At 35.8% G+C, this 17,224-nt stretch overlaps 2 protein-coding genes across 2 annotated transcripts; one reads left to right on the top strand and one right to left on the bottom strand.

Annotated features, from left to right (window-relative positions):
• The first annotated feature begins 1,864 nt into the window (after positions 1-1,864).
• On the top strand, positions 1,865-12,352 carry LOC126774967 (serpin H1). Its single transcript, XM_050496659.1, has 5 exons — positions 1,865-2,242; positions 7,574-8,488; positions 8,563-8,841; positions 9,762-9,897; positions 12,219-12,352. Exons 1-5 carry the CDS (start codon positions 1,865-1,867, stop codon positions 12,350-12,352), a joined length of 1,842 nt encoding a protein of 613 aa, XP_050352616.1.
• Positions 12,353-15,124: 2,772 nt separating this feature from the next.
• On the bottom strand, positions 15,125-17,068 carry LOC126773949 (40S ribosomal protein S8). Its single transcript, XM_050495213.1, has 6 exons — positions 16,939-17,068; positions 16,614-16,720; positions 16,406-16,505; positions 16,057-16,232; positions 15,737-15,866; positions 15,125-15,267 (listed from the first exon to the last, which is right to left on the bottom strand). The coding sequence occupies exons 1-6, from the start codon at positions 16,940-16,942 to the stop codon at positions 15,158-15,160; spliced, it is 627 nt and encodes a 208-aa protein (XP_050351170.1). The 5' UTR covers positions 16,943-17,068; the 3' UTR covers positions 15,125-15,157.
• Positions 17,069-17,224: the final 156 nt, after the last annotated feature.

The following is a 17,224-nucleotide window of genomic DNA, read 5'->3' on the forward strand; positions in this document are numbered from 1 at the left end:
ATTATTATTGTTGTTATTACTTATTTTGACCTATGACCTTAAATATTTTTGCATGATCGGTGGGTATTGTTAATATTTCATTTGTCAATTCTTCTAGTTCTATGCGAATTTATATCAATTAAAATATCTTATTTGCCCGAACTAAGAAGTTGGTGAGATGGACATCACTTTCAAACTGAAATTTTGGAGTCTTTGCTCTGCACCAACTGGATTGCAAACATCCACTAGATTCCAAAGTCACGTTATCAGAGATAAACTTAAACCATTTAAAATTCATCGGAGATTCGTTACCGGGTAGCGAGCCAACCACAGCTCAAACATCCTGGGCTTAAAAGACAGGGTGTTATCGTCGTAGTTGTACATGCATGATGTGGTAGCCTCGTGTCTATGTTTTATTCGGGCCTGAGGAAGACCCAGGATGGCAGTCGTGATAACTTCGCGCTGCGGTACTCTAACAAACCACGTGGCTAAATTCTACATACCCGGTTTTCCCTGCGGCAAAATTAACCGTGTCTCAATCTTTTCAATTCTGTCCAGACACCAAAAAACAGAAATTGCAATCCATATACAAAAATCTACGATAATTTAATCCAAGTACACTCTTTTCCGTAAATGTAATTATTTAAAAAAATAAACAATACTAAGATGTTTTGTAAATAGGTAATAATGATATAATGACGATAACAACAATGTACCGCAACATTTACTATGCGAACAAAGAGCATATGAACTTCATACGAAAGATGTGCGACAAGCATATGTGCATTCCGAGTGAGTGGTTATTTTATAAACATATTCGCTGTTAAAATATGTTTATGGGCTACATAAACTTAGGTAACTGACTGCCAATCGCGCTGAATATAAAATGAATTAGTAGTCAGTATTCACTTCAAACGGGTACAACTAGTAATTTTGTGTTTAAATACACATTTTGTAATTATAATACTTATTATGATAAATGTTAGACTAATTTTATGACTATCGCTTTTGTTAAAAAAAAATAGACAAAACTAAGGTAAATAAAAGCCCGTCACAAATAAGTCCTGTTTTATATGCCTAAATTTTTTATTTATTACGACAAAAGAGCTTCTATTTTCTCCATTTTGTAAAATTTGCTAAATTTTATATTTCTTACGCTTTGTTATAAACTTAAATTATACATTACAAGTCTATCAAATCAGTCGGATTAAAAGTTGTAACTGTAACGGAATTACAATTCAGCCTTTATAATTTCTATAGACATACATTATATTGGCGACATATTACTTAAAATATAAAGTATATGATGGGTAGTACTACATTTATTGATATTGATTACAAATCTACATCTGAGTGTATACATAAATAACTGTTTCATCTAATTGGCTTGGCTACGGATCTCAAAGGTTGGATAGCAGCGTGATAAAGTGTAACTTGAAATATCTGTAGTAGGCATCTGGCAAACCCTGGTCCATGTATATAGAATCGTAATACGTATAGAATCGACGTAAAATATACGTAAATAGAAATTATGTAAGGACGGTAAAATAAAACAAAACTTAATAGAATAAATAAATTATTTAGGTTTATCACCACAAAAAATAAACACTTATAACAGGACAAAATTTAGCAAACACTTTCAAGATATACCGGTTAAATATCTCGTCAAACGGCTTTAAGCCATTACCTATCTGAGTAATCAATTTATCATCGCGCCACGAATAATTACATGTATGCGATATTTTAGCATTAATTGGTCGAGGGCATTCACCGAAAAGCCCGGGGACTTAATGCTAATTAAAATCGAAGAAACCTCTTGCTATTGTAGCCGACAGCCAGTACAGCCACCCAAGCGCGCACAGACGGGCACAGAACTGCGGGCACAATGGTTCGGTTCGGACGCTTGCGGCCAATTGCCTCTTCAATTATATCGCGATTTATTTACATTCTTACTATAATCAAAATCGTTGATACTAGAGAGTATGGAGTCCCAATAGAAATTAAATTGTGGGACTCAAAGCGGAGCCCATCAGCCCACATGGTAGACGTAACAAATGAATTTGGCTTAAAAGTTCTCGCGGAACATAATTTTTTAAATGACAATAATATTGCATTTTCACCTTATGGGTTGATGGGTATTCTAGTTGCACTTTATGAAGGTGTGGATGGTGAATCGTCGTACCAAATTCAACGAAGTATGCAGTTGCCGTGGAACCGGAATGTAATGAGAATTGGTTTTCGAGATATTCATCGTACCCTAAAAGTGAGTAATAAGTGTTTTGTTTTGTTTCATGTCATTTTATTTACCTACAACTTAGTGTACGTCTTTTAAAAAAACTAAATTATTAACACAAGGAAGTAGGTACACTTCTCGAAATATTTAGAAGTAAAATTATTATGTTATGTTTAATTTACTTATAATTACTTTAATGTTCGATTTAATTATAAAAACCTATTTTAGAGAGGGATATTCATACTGATTATAATAACACCCTAACTAATATTATAAATGCAAAAGTGAATTTGTTTGCTACTTTTTCATATCTACTCAACAGATATTTATGAAATTTTGTATACAGAATGACATAGTTCAGAAAATGACATAAAATACCTAACACCTCTTCTAACACGGATGGAGCCGCGGGCGGAAACTAGTACTAAATAGAAATACATTATTAAATCGAAGCCAATATTCTATATTATTACCTAAATTCCCTGTTTCTATAAAAAAAAATCTTTATTATATATATTTTATTGCTGTAGGAGTCCCAAAATACCACGCAATTATCCCAATTTCATATTTTATTTAATATTTTAGAATAATTTAATTACTCTTTAAATAAAGACTTATTTATGTTCCAAGTTATTTCTTTAATTTTTTAGAATAAATTTTCATTTACTCTTTGCTTGTCTTTGTTTGCAATGTCTCTGACGTTAGTATTTAGTAATTGTTAAACAAAATTCTAGATTTAAATTTTTAAAATAGATCAGGATAGCCATATTTACTAAATAAGGCAGTTATTTTTAAATCACGGATAGACTTCAATTTTATTTATTTTCATAGATTTAAGCTTTCCTTGGGTAGATGAAAGGCCCATTACGATGCAACCTAAAGGCGTTCCTGGGGAACAAAGTACGGACGGACGATCAAAAACGTACTTTTACAAAATCAAAATTAATTTTTGATGTTTTGTGTAGATAAAGTCTTCAACTGCTGCTTCAAATAAAGTTCGGACCAATGAAAACTCAGCCACAGATACAGGCTGAACCTGTATCTGTGGCTGATTATTAAAATCTTCGTTAAAACAATGAAAACCCACGAGGGCTCAGACGAAACGAAGTTGTATAATATTATCAATCAATCAATCAATCAACAGCCAATCGTTGTCCACTGCTGAACATAGGCCTCTCCCAAGGTGCGCCAAAGCTCCCTGTCCTCCGCCTTCCGCATCCAGTTGGTGCCCGCCACCTTCTTAAGGTCGTCGGTCCACCTGGCTGGAGGGCGCCCTACGCTGCGCTTGCCGATTCGCGGTCTCCACTCTAGGACTCGTCTGCTCCAACGGCCATCGGTCCTACGACATACGTGACCAGCCCACTGCCACTTCAGCCTGCTAATTTTGCAAGCTATGTCGGTGACTCCGGTTCTTTTCCGGATAATCTCATTTCTGATCTTATCCTTCAAAGATACTCCGAGCATAGCTCGCTCTATAGCACGCTGAGCGACTTTGAATTTGTGGACTAGTCCCGCAGTTAGTGTCCACGTTTCGGCACCGTATGTCATGGCAGGTAAGACGCATTGGTTGAAGACTTTCGTCTTCAAACATTGCGGTATAGACGACTTGAGGACTTGACGAAGGTTGCCAAATGCTGCCCATCCCAAGCGAATTCTTCGATCGGCTTCCTTCTCGAAGTTGTTCCTACCGACTTGTATTATCTGTCCTAGGTAGGTATATTCACTAACAACTTCGAGAGGTTTCCCCTCGACGTATATCGGTCCCGGCACGACATGCCTATTGAACATGACCTTGGTCTTGTCCAAGTTCATACCGAGACCGACACACCGGGAAGACTCGCCTAGGCTACGCAGCATTTCGGTGAGTTGTTCCAGCGACTCTGCTATGATGACGATATCGTCGGCAAATCGAAGGTGTGAGATGTACTCGCCGTTTACATTGACTCCATACCTAGTCCAATCCAGCGTTTTGAAAACGTCTTCCAACGCGTTGGTGAACAGTTTCGGGGATATTACATCCCCCTGTCTCACCCCTCTGCGCAGTTGGATCGCCTTCGTCTTACAGTCCTGGATGTGGACAGTCATTGTAGCGGCGTTGTACAGACATCTCAGTACCTCGATATATCTCCAATCGATATGACATCTCTGCAATGAGTCGAGCACTGCCCAGGTTTCGATGGAGTCGAAGGCTTTCTCGTAGTCCACAAATGCCATACACAGCGGCTGATTGTACTCTTCGGTCTTCTGCACAATCTGCCGAACAGTATGGATGTGGTCCACGGTGCTGTAGCCTGATCGAAAGCCGGCTTGCTCTGGGGGCTGGAACTCGTCAAGTCGTCTGGCGAGACGGTTCGTGACGACTCTTGAGAACAGCTTATACACGTGACTCAGGAGGGAGATTGGTCTGTAGTTTTTCAAGAGGGTTTTATCACCTTTCTTGAAAAACAGTACCACCTCACTCCCGCTCCACGTTTCCGGGGTCTTGCCATGTTGGATGACGGAATTAAAGAGGCTTGCTAGCTCTTTCAGGACCGGGGTCCCGCCTGCCTTAAGCAACTCTGTTGTGATTCCGTCATCTCCCGGAGCTTTGTTGTTTTTAAGCTGTTCTAGAGCCGCCCTAATCTCTCCTTGGTCAACGACCGGGAGCTCCTCGGAGTAATAGCGCATAAGAGGGGCGCGCTGGTCATCAATACTGATTCCCACGGGTTTATCCGATCTTGAAGAGAACAACTGCCCATAAAACCTCTCTACTTCTCCGATAATCTCAGGCCTAGAGGTAACGACCCCACCATTTTCAGTTTTAAGTTTTGTCAGACGCGGCCTCCCAAACTTGCGAGCGAACACTTTCGATCCCCGATTTTGCTCAATCGCAGCCATGATGGCACGGGTATTGGAGCGTCGGAGATCGCGTCGCGTCAGCGTTTTTATTGTTCGGTTTAAGGCCTTATCTGACAAAAACGATGGTAGTTCTCGTCGTTTTCTCATGAGCTCGAGTGTCTCAGCAGAGAGTTTTGGTGCGTTGTCTCTTCTCTGTGGCGGAAAACACTTGCGGGATGTGTTTTGCAGTATTTTGACCAGCGTGTCGGTTCTCTCATCAATGCTGCTTATGGTTTCCAACACGGTGAATTGATTTTGAAGTTCCATTTGGAACTTTTCGGAGCCTTGAGCAGCTTGGAGCATGGTAGGTCGGAGAGTAGACCTCATCATTCTCGATCTTTCGGCTTTTAAGTTGATATTTAGAGTGCCTCGAACCAAGCGGTGATCACTTCCGGTATTAAACCTGTTGATCACTGAAACATCTCTAAATATGTGCCTTTTATTCGAAATAATAAAGTCTATCTCGTTCCTTGTCACGTTATCGGGGCTTCGCCAGGTCCACCTCCTCTGAGGCTTCTTTTGAAAGAAAGAATTCATCAAAAAAAGCCCCTGCGCTTCGAGAAAGTTTACCAGCATTTGCCCCCTGTGATTTCTGCAGCCCAAGCCGTAAGGTCCGACTTTCGATTCACCGCTATCTTGTACTCCCACTTTAGCATTAAAGTCTCCCATAACAACATTGTAGTGGGCCCTCGAGGTGTCGTTGAGGGCCTTTGCGATGTCCTCGTACATCGCTTCGACCACATCATCAGAGTATGTCGAAGTTGGCGCATATACCTGTACAACCTTCAGGGAGTACCTGTCGGAAAGTTTTAGGACAAGGTACGCTACCCGGTTCGACACACTACTGATTTCCACAATGCTGCTAATGAGATCCTTTTTGACTAGAAAACCGACACCACCCTGGGAGAGGTTATCACCTTCGCGGAAGTAGAGTAAGTTACCGGACTCTAGAGTTATCGTGTCCTCCCCCTGTCTTCGGACTTCAGATAACCCCAGTATATGCCAGTTTATATGACTTAACTCTACTTCTAATTCGGCGAGGTGATGGTCCAGCCTCATCGAGCGTCCATTATACGTTGCCATTTTCAGTCGCTTTATATGGTAGCCTGCCGTGAACCGGTGATTCTTAGCACCCCCTGCCCTGCCGATACCGCGACCGCTACCTTGGTCGGGCCTAGCGGGCTTGCCGGTAACTGGGGGCCTTTTTTTGGGCGCATCTGCCATTTAGGGAGGGGTTTGCCCATACTCGCCGCGCTGGGCAGGCGTGTTGGCGAGCGCAGTAGGGGGTAAGATGTTTATGGGAGGGGGGACGCTGCTGCCCATCCCCCCTTTTCCCCGTCCCTCAGTCGCCTCTTACGACACCCACGGGATGAGATTGGGGGAGTACTATTCTAAGCCGGTACTCCACGGAATTATAATATTATGTAGTTAAGAAAATATCTATCAGATTTTAAGTTGTACAATATTTTGAACTTCATGGAGCTAAAGTTTAATCACATAGGAAATTAAATAGAATGCTTCTATCCATATGATTTTATATATTTTTAATGATATTTTGTGTTGTATTGTATGGTATGTAGGCTTTTAGTAAAAAATGTATTATTGTTACTATTTGACATAAGACTTTGCCGTCTTTACCTTCTCCTTAAAAAAAAGAGAGAGAGACCTTAGACCAGATGTGGGACAATCACAGGCTGTTACTTTTGTTCACACTACACACTATCACTGTCCTAGAAAAGATATTGGAATGAGATCATAAACAATTTAGTACTTTTTAAAGATTTGACGTATTAACAAAATAAAGATCTTTTCATAAATTCTCTTACTTTTTTCACGATATATGAACAAGAGTCATAACACAGATGAGCGAATAATATACTTAAAGCACACCTTTTAATGACAAATTCATTGCGCTTTCGATGCGTTACGCGTCGATGAACATGTAATCTGTAATGTTTCTAATATTAACTATTTGTAATATGACTGAGAAAAAGACATCGATATTTTAATCGCCAAATACCAATATTTATACTCATAGTTAAAATAATATTAGAGCTTAAGATCTTAGCATAAAAACAAAATATACCTATATAGTAATTTTTTATAAAATCTTTGATTAGAAGTGATCAGAATTTTTCTTTTATATATATAGTCTTAGTTTTTGTTGGCCCTTTACAACGAGCAGACAATCGCAAACAGCAACAGATTGTAAGTAGATATCCCACTGTAGGGAGAAACTAGAAGAGACCTTTCTTATAACGAGGAGCTTTTTCTTAAAGCTAATTAGTAACACCTCTGGGTTGGTAAATATAGTATATCTGGTAGACTATCATCTTAAACATGACAGTTTTCTCACGGACCTTCACTACTGAGCGAATTAACGCGATGCATCAAAAATAATGATCGGCATAAAAATAAAGATTCTCGATATGATTATTATTACACATGTAAATAAAACAATTCTAATTTGGCTCTTATTTTCAGACCTATTTTGTGCCAGAGGAAGGTTTCTTAGCTGGACTTGCACTCAATAATGAAAATGTCACCTTTAACGAAAGCTATAAGAAAATTTTGAGATTTTATGGATTTGATTTAGATGGCGAACATCCGTCGTCTGTGAATAATTCAAATAACAATACACAGGCCACTACTACAGATACCAACAGTTCAACTGTTACCGGTCTCTCAACTACTATTGAGATGACAACTGAAACTGTAACAGGTCGTGAGGACCCTTTAACTTCCCAAATTGCTAACAATACTAAAGAAGAAACAACATTAAACCCAAACGCTGAAACTATAACTAATGTGGATATCCGTGGACCAGATACTACTACAACCATTTCCCCTATTACTCAAAGTACGTCTTCAGCCAGCTCAATGGAAATATATCCGGCTAACGATGAAATAACACAAACAACAGATCAAGCAACTACACTTGTTACAAGCATGGCTACGGAATCAGTCGAAGTATCTACTGTTGGGATCACTGACATTACCGGATCTACTACTGATATTAATACAGAATTGACGACATCATCGGTTATGGACACGACGACGAGTACAATGGATTCATCTATAACAAATTCAGATACTACAACTAATACACAGATGACAGAATCAGAAACATCACCGGCTTCCACATTAGCAACACAAGAAACTGAGTCAACTACTCTTATTACGGAAACAAGTACATTAGAATCAACAACTGTACTTACAACATCTGCATTGGAAACTCTCGAACGTAAAAAAAAATCAGTTGGTGATTATATTTTTACTAAACCCCCATTTGTCGATGATTACTTAGTGTATAGATCATTTGATGTTGGTATTGAATTGCCTGAGAAAAATGAGGAAGATGACAAAATGTTTTTAGTTAATGGCCAAAGAAATATTCAGGTAAATAAAATTATTTTCTTACATACTTTGAAGATATTGAAACGTTATAAGGTATTTTCATTGTGCTTACGTAGGTGACTTACATGCAATACGACTCTGTATTGGAACATGCATATCTTCCGCACCTGGAGGCTTCAGCTATTCGCCTGCCATTGGACAGCGAGCGTTACTATTTACTTGTTATTTTGCCTTCTCGAAGAGGATCGGGAGAGTTGGCGAGATTGCTAGCTCGCATGGCAAGGGAATCTGATCTGTCTGATGTTTACGCTGCTTTACATCCTCGCCGTGTAAGAGCTGTGGTGCCGAGTTTTATTGTCAAAGGACATGTCGCACTAACGACAGACTTGCAGAAGGTAAGTGACCTAACACAATAAAACATAGCTGAATTGTGTACATCCATGTGTGAGTTGAGGTTCAGTGTGAGGACTTTAAATAAATTGATAGAATTGATACAGAAAAACCTATGAAGTAAAAAAAATATTTTTGATCCGCTTTCGAACTTATCTTAATTTTTTTTATATTCGTAAAAAACCAATTAAAGAAACAACTTCTAATGTCGAAAGGCCTCTTCTTCACTTGAGAAGAAGGCCTGGAGCTTATTATACCAAGCTATCACTATCTTCAAGATTATAAATAACCCGAAAAGCTCTTTTTGAAGAATGGATATAGTTATAATGGCGATAAGTATATAGTCTTCAGCCAATAGTGTCACTGATCTTTCTATTTTCGCTAGAAAACTGTATATTATTGCAATCTACGAACAATAGCTTTTTATTATATACTGCGTCATATTTCAAAATTATCTCAAGCAATTGAAATTGCTTAATATAGCGATCCTTCTTATTATAGGTATATCTAGATGACGATTGTACCGACCAACATTCAGTATTACGATATCATGATAAAATTTGAACTGCGCCTGAACTCTTTCCGGTCGTGTCGGATTGCCGTCCCATCGGCTTATGAGAGTTTGGGAAAAGAGAGTGCACCTGTGTTTGCGCACACACTTGTGCACTATATTATGTCCTGCGTAGTTGGCTAATCTCTCTTGAGATTGGCCACCGTGGCCGAAATCGGTCTGAAGGACCTTAAGCACCCTCATCTGTTATTTGATGATGACAAAGTTTATATGTTAGATAATAGGTACAATAATAAAGTGTGGCACATCCATGGTATTCACGCTTCTCTGTCACTCTCCCTGCTCGAGCTTAAGCATTTTGAATAGGGAATAATATATAATTAAATTACAATCAACCTATTTTATTTTTTACAGTTAGGTATACACGACGTATTTGAACCCCGACAGCACGACTTCACCCCCATGACACCTCAAACCGGTGTATATGTACGCAGCATAGAACAGGCCGTTTCTGTTGCTATACGAAAATATCAGCCGGATGTGAAGAACAGTTAGTATCAGGATATTTTAAAAATTATAATAATTTATGAAGAAAATGAGTGTATCGAAAAGAATATGTTTGTCGTTACTATCTATTTACTTTATATATCTACTTTATTTTTAATTATTATGTAGGTACATATTATCTATTTTATTATGCCTGTTATAACTAAATTAAAAACTTAGAGGTGTTTCTTCGTAACAAATAATTAATAAATATTAATATTCAGGCAATATGACAGTCACATAAAAAAACATGTTTTTATTGTAGTGTCCATTTTATTTTAATCTGTATTTTTAACTTTAAAAGGCTTTTAACATTAATAAAAAAACAATGGAGATTGGATAGGGTCTAAGGTTACGGTGTGATCCACTTAATTACCAAAGATACGTGGGACCGTCGGTCAGTTGCGCGCCGTCGCACTTCGGTGATCACTAGTAGAGCCTTGAGTGACATTACTCATATTATTATGTTAAAATATAATCACACTAATATTACTAACAGATAGGTTTTATTATATAAAAAACTACTAATCTTATTGATATGAAACTCATATTATTTTATATTATAGCAATGTAGTCAGGATGAAAAAATAAGTTCCGTGCGCTTTCAAAGCGCACTTTGCCCAAACTATTACTCATACACGAAAACTGTGTACGAAAGATTGTAAATCACTATATAGTTTTAAAAAAGCAGCAGCATATACCTATTAAAGATAACTTACAGTGAACATGTTTAAGAAAAAGAGCCTTTTACACTTTGCAATTTGAGGCAACAGTTAAAGCCATTGGTACCTACTTATTACGAGATAAAATTTAATAAGAGTGTGAATAAAAGCACCAGGCGTATTGTCTAAAACTTCCTAATTCCGAGGTCAAATACCATGTTGGGCTTATAAAAGTCGTTTGGATTTTCTCACAAAAAATTTTTAGTAGTAGCCAGGGAGTTGGCAACTTGGCACTATTACATTCCCGTGCCGTGGAATACTTAAATCTTTAATATATGCTATACTCATGGCAAAATTCAGCATGGTTATTCTACTTTAAATTAAAATATTAAACCAGAAAGTTAATCCACATGATAGAAACGTTTGTTACAAAAGTTGCTTGGCAAGTTGTAGCGTCAAGTTGTAATATATGTCTTACAATGGTGATTGTAATATAATTCTTAGCATTGCTCCAAATTAGACATGCAACCGTTTTCTCATTTTACGGTTTAGGGCTGAGATAATTACTGCCAAAAGAGCGCTAAATTCCGACAGGTAGGTGAGGTGGTGAGTGGGCGCCGACCACTTCTATTGTTTCTCGCCGCAATGTCGCAACGCGTCGGCCGGCGACACGCGCATTTGAATCTATTGATGCGCCGCCGCGCGGCTCTCCGTGAAGCCATATTATAGAAATCGCTCATTTCATTGACATTACGACCTAAATGCCTAATCGAGATACAAATTATGATTTGCCGATAGTACAATTTTTCAATTATGTCAATGAGAAAAATCAGAAAAATTACGAGATTATTAGTTTCCTGTGCCCTGAAATGATTTAGCCGTTTTAGTCAACGGTCCACCGCGTTTACATGGCAAGGACGATATTATCTCTATTATTCAATGTTGATTTTCTGTCGAACTTAAACATCATTATGGTTGGATGATGATGGATATTTTTAGCTGTTCGTACAGATAAGAGCAGACTCTTGGTACCCATCAACACCTGACCTTTGTGTGACTTTTCACACACGGACTAAGCCGCTATCGAAAACTAGTATTTTTTATTAAGTATGGCTTGGCTATTTTGTAAAATAAAATATATACACGTATTATATTTCTCGAAATGACTAAAGCTCATAAAAGCAAAGCTCATACAACAATATTAATACAATTTGTAAATAAAATATTGTTGAATTCTATAACTTTAGTATTTAATAATACATTACAACTTCAATTTTATTTCTCTCATTTTCTTTTCACAAACAATCGTTACATCCGCTATAACAAGATCACATTTTATTATTATTCAAAATATGAAAATATATATGACAACTGTCAAATACATTATTATATATTTTGTCAACCTGAATTTTCTGAACCTCCTATACTCTCCTCATCTCACCACACTCTTCCATTTCAATCCGCTAAACCTCTTTTATCCTCACCTCATAATAATATAACTGTAACATTATATTTATTTTTTTATAATATAATATGTATTATACATAGGTACTTTCAGTAACACATTTATTTGAGTATTGTTAATAGTTTTTCAACTAAAGGTAATAATATTGATATACCATAACTACAATAATAATCTGTATTATTATTTTTTCTTTTGTAGGATATGTGACAAGTCGAAATCCAGTGACTTTTTCTGCAACGCACCCGTTTTTGTACTTTGTCATGGATGCAAATATTCACGTAGCATTAATGGCTGGCAAAATGGTGGATCCCCTAAATACAAGAATATTATAAATAACATTGTTTTATTTTTCTAATTCGGATAGAAGATCTATTTCATTGTAGTTTCTTAAGAAAATTATTTAATAAAATTTGAAATTTAAAATACCAAGAAAAAAAAATGCTGATACTAATTTAATTTCCCTATTGTTTAAAATTTTGTTAATTTGATCCTTATTCGTATAAAAAATGAGCAAATCATATACTATAATGCTCACCAGCGTCCTACCCATAACGAGTTACAGCAATGCCTATACTGACTGTACTTTTGCCTACACTTAAATGCATTTACAATGCCGTTTTAGTTAAAGAAGACCAGCTCATTAACTGTGTTTCTCATATAGGATGCAATTTTATCAGCAAAAGAATAACACATCAGGAAATTATCTCTTAAGACTTCCGCTACATATTTTCATATAAATCGGTTCATTTATTTTTAATAACCAGTTTACATATACGTGATTAAAATTCGCTTCTTCACTCCACAAATTTTTTGGTGAAATATTCGAGTACAGGCTTTAGGCTGACACTAGGGACCGTTTCAAGACACGCCGTAGCGTGTCAAACCAAGTTCAAGCTAACAGAACTGGCGAGCAGCACCGTGTGTAATATTACACGAAACATTTGGAGCCTCTTTTGATCCCCTCATAACTCAAAAACTATTTCACATAAATATTTCAAATTTGGCTCATATATTAAGACTTCAGCACAGAAGAAACATCTGTGCTTCAAATTTCATAAACATACCTCAAACGATTATTTAGATGTTAACGTCCAAAAATCGTTATTTTTGTCACTGACTGACTGACCTTTAGATCAAAACTCTAATCCAGTTCCAGATGACCTAGAAAGTTCAAATTTGGCATCCAGATGGGTAGTTGGGTTAATACAAAGGAATAAATCAGAAACTAGTAATTTTTCAATTGATATATTAGTATGATTTTACTTACTCATAGTGCCTGTAATCTAAGAATCAGCAAACAAAATTGATGTCAGCCGGTCTTTATGTGGATTTTTTTCAATCCAGACATCATCAGTTTTAGTACTTATAATTATATATCTTATAACTAAGAGTATAGTCGACTTTCGTATTTATTATGATTTGAGTGCGGTTTTCACTGATGTATTGTGGCTAACTTCACTTAAAATTTAATGTTTGTTTTATTTCAATGGGTTCATAAATAATAAAGTTATGCCAATTTAAAGAATCACGTCGAACATGTATTCGATAAAATTGCTTTAAATCGGTTGAATGGGCTAAACCTTTAGCTACCTAAAAATGATAGTTTGTAAAATGATGATGATTGAAGTTTATAGGAAAAAACAAAGTTAAAAAATTGACTGTTTCAGAGATTTAGCCTTCCAATGTAAGTTGAACTCAGATCTATATCGTCAATCATATTAAAAAGGGTTCAGCTTATACTGGTATATGTCGGTTAACTCACCCATGCGTAGAGATATATGTCCTTTAAGGTTGACTTAACCTTTTGTATGGTTATCAAATTTGTTCTAAAATAATGCATTATTTGCAGTCGTTTTTTAAAATATAAATTCTTATGAAAGATATCGAGATAAGACCGATAATAATCATAAGACAGTTAATAATCATAAGACAGTTTTTAGTACTTTTGTATTACTGGATGCAACGGGTAGTTGAGTAGGTTGTTTGAAAATACTAATACATACATACGTATTTATTTTCGGTTTGTAAATAACTTTGTATGTTAAGGTTTATAGGTTATGTAGGTATTACATATCGTTGCCGCGTTTTTTTTTTCTCATGGTCGTGTTAAATTTATACTTATTCGGTTACTTTTGACAGGGCTTTACTTCAACCTTAAATGAATACAAATAAAAATTAAAGATAGTACAAATCGTGACCGCGTGGAATGGTGGCAAGAATGCTAGCTGAATTTCCCCTTGGAATAGCAATTCAGATTCTCTGGGCGAAAAATGAACCAGTTAGTCATTTAGTTGATAATAAGTAATTATTAAAAGATAAAAATATATATAAAAACAGATTTACGTTTTAATTTTAAAAGGATACAATTTCCTGTGAAGTATCGCAATCACAATAAATAAAGCACAGGGAAAGACTTGTAAGTATGGTGGAATAGATTTAAGGGAATGATGTTTTTCTCATAAATGATTCCAATTGTATGTTGCCCTATCTAAATACAGGTGCTGCAAAAACCGAATAAATACTAACATCCCACAAAAATAAAACCAAAAAGTTGTGTATACTAAAATATTATAAGTCTGCTCTTAGTGATTCTTTTAAGTTATACGCGGTTAAACCGCGTGCACAGTTAGTGCAAAAGTATATTTCTTTGATTTGGGCCGAAAACGGGGGATTTGGGCGGAAAAAGGAACATTTAATAAGTGTAATTGAATTTTGTTACTTAGCATAATTTAAAATATTATAATAAGTGAATTTGTGCTCAAACATTACATTACTAATACCAAAAATATTATTCAAAAAGGCAAGTTTCATAAAATAACCAACATTGTTGTTTCTATTCTGATGAACATAAGAGTTTTGGGTTTTAACAGCCTGTGAATGTAGTACTGCTGGGCTAAGGTCTTCTCTCTTTGAGAAATAGATCGTACTTGAGCCATGAGTTTGATAAATTTAGACAGTTACTTCCACATTTCTAATATCGGTATTCACTGTTCAAAAATTCTATTATATTCAACATCTTTTAACTATAATATTGCAGTTTAGATTTTGTCAATACTAGATAATGTTATGTTAAAAACATAACCATAAGTAATAAAAGAGAATAATAGTTTTTTGTATTTATTTTTACATTACACTTTCTACTTCGCCCTCTTGGATTTGATCTTTCTTAGGTAGAACTCCAATTCCTTTCCTTCAAGCACATAGCCGTCAGCCCGCCCACACTGGCCTGGCCTGCTTGCTATGCATGCTGTAATAAATTTAAACAATATGATTTAAAACAGTAACATATATAGTATTTAAATAGATTTCGTGAAATAATTATCAGAGTAACTATGACAGAGATCATCCACCTGCTAAATGGTTCCCAAAACGGTACCCATTCATTGTGCAGGCTCAAAACTTCTCGATATCATCATTTAATTAAAAATAATAAAAATTTATTTATTTGCATATTATAATATTTTTATAATATAAATATATTAGATTTAAAAAAAAAACATCACAGATCATAACAATAAAAACTTAATATCACATGTACATGTTACTATTGCATATTATCTAATAAAATTTGAATTATAGAATATACTTTAAATAATGTAAATATAGTACATATTGATAATAATAAATAAGTTATAACGAAATAAATCAACAAAGTAAATGATTTGATAAATCTGATATTAAAAAGATTTTCTTTAAGGTCAATAATCTGCACATACCTAATAAACGTCCAGTGTGGAACTGCTCCTCGAGAGCAGCTTCAACCTTTGACAGACGCTGTCTTGCCAAATACTTCTTAGCAGTTTTCTTACTGCGCTTCTTATTGATGATAGCTTCCTCAGCTTCAGTCTACAATTCAGTTCATAATAAGAAACTTGTTTTAAATTTGTATACTTACAAGGAAACTGTCACGTTAAAGTTGTGTCTTATCAGATCAAAGCAAGTAATCATTTTATTCATTTGACACGCAAAGTTCATCATTACTTTTTAATAAAATCATATAATTTATACACGACAAAGAATCAAAACTATTACTTACCAACTTGGCACCCTTCTTTCTACCAAGCGGCAGAAGGTAATGAGACTCATACCATTGCCGGAATGGTGTGGCGTCAACAACAACAATGGCATTCTTTACCAATGTCTTTGTACGAACCAACTCATTGTTAGAGGCATTGTATACAACATCGATGATGCGAGTTTTGCGGGTGGAACCTGAAAAAAACTGTATTGTGAGAGAGAATACACATGATTACTTGAAATTAATATTCAATTGCAATACAAAAATCACTACTCATACTCATGACAAAACTACTTTATAGGTCAAAATGATGAATGTGAATAAAAAGATAAGCATGTGAATAATAAGTAACTGTATTATTACTTACATTCCGAACCCCATGAAATGTTTCCAGTGTCGAGGCGTAAAGCACGGTACTTAACATTACCACCACGAGCACGCACTAAGTGAATACGTTGTGAGCCAAGCTGAAATAGGAACAATTACAAAGAAGTTAATATCAATAATAACAATATATATTATACATGTCTTTGGTCATTTAAGCCCTAATTGAGGTTATAACTTGTTCCTTTTACCTTGGTGTTGGCAGCCGGGCGACCTAACTCATACTTCCTCTTCTTACGGATCGGCGCGCGTTTGCCGCCAGTAGCTCTTCGTTTATGCCAATGATCACGACTGATACCTGCATAGCAGTTAAGATGTGTTACACAAATTACTTCGAATGCACAATGTATTGACTAGAAAAATCACTAACACTTTTAAAAGGGAAACTTAAAAAATATATGTATATTTAACACACACGAATGACGTACTATTAATATCACATTAATAAAACATAAACTCATCTCACATCAAAAAGATTTTACTCGATATATTTTAAAATTCTCGCAATGTACTCACCCATATTGGCTGGGTCAGAAAGAAAAGATTATTTTGACGGGTGAAATTAATGAAACCTCTATTGCTCCGTTGTCTATGAATTATTGTCTATTTTTAATTTATGTTGAGAATGGTTTTTTCGCGCAAGCTGATAAAATATTACACTTAATCGTAAATAATAATATTTTCTTCGAAAGTTTTTAAAATACAACGTAATTAATAAATAATCTTTCGGAAACATTAATAATTTTTTTCAATAGACTAGCGGTCCGCTAAAGGCACCCTTTTTAAAAACAAAGCAACCCTA

Source organism: Nymphalis io, chromosome 2, assembly GCF_905147045.1.
Source record: "Nymphalis io chromosome 2, ilAglIoxx1.1, whole genome shotgun sequence".
NCBI lineage: Eukaryota > Metazoa > Arthropoda > Insecta > Lepidoptera > Nymphalidae > Nymphalis > Nymphalis io.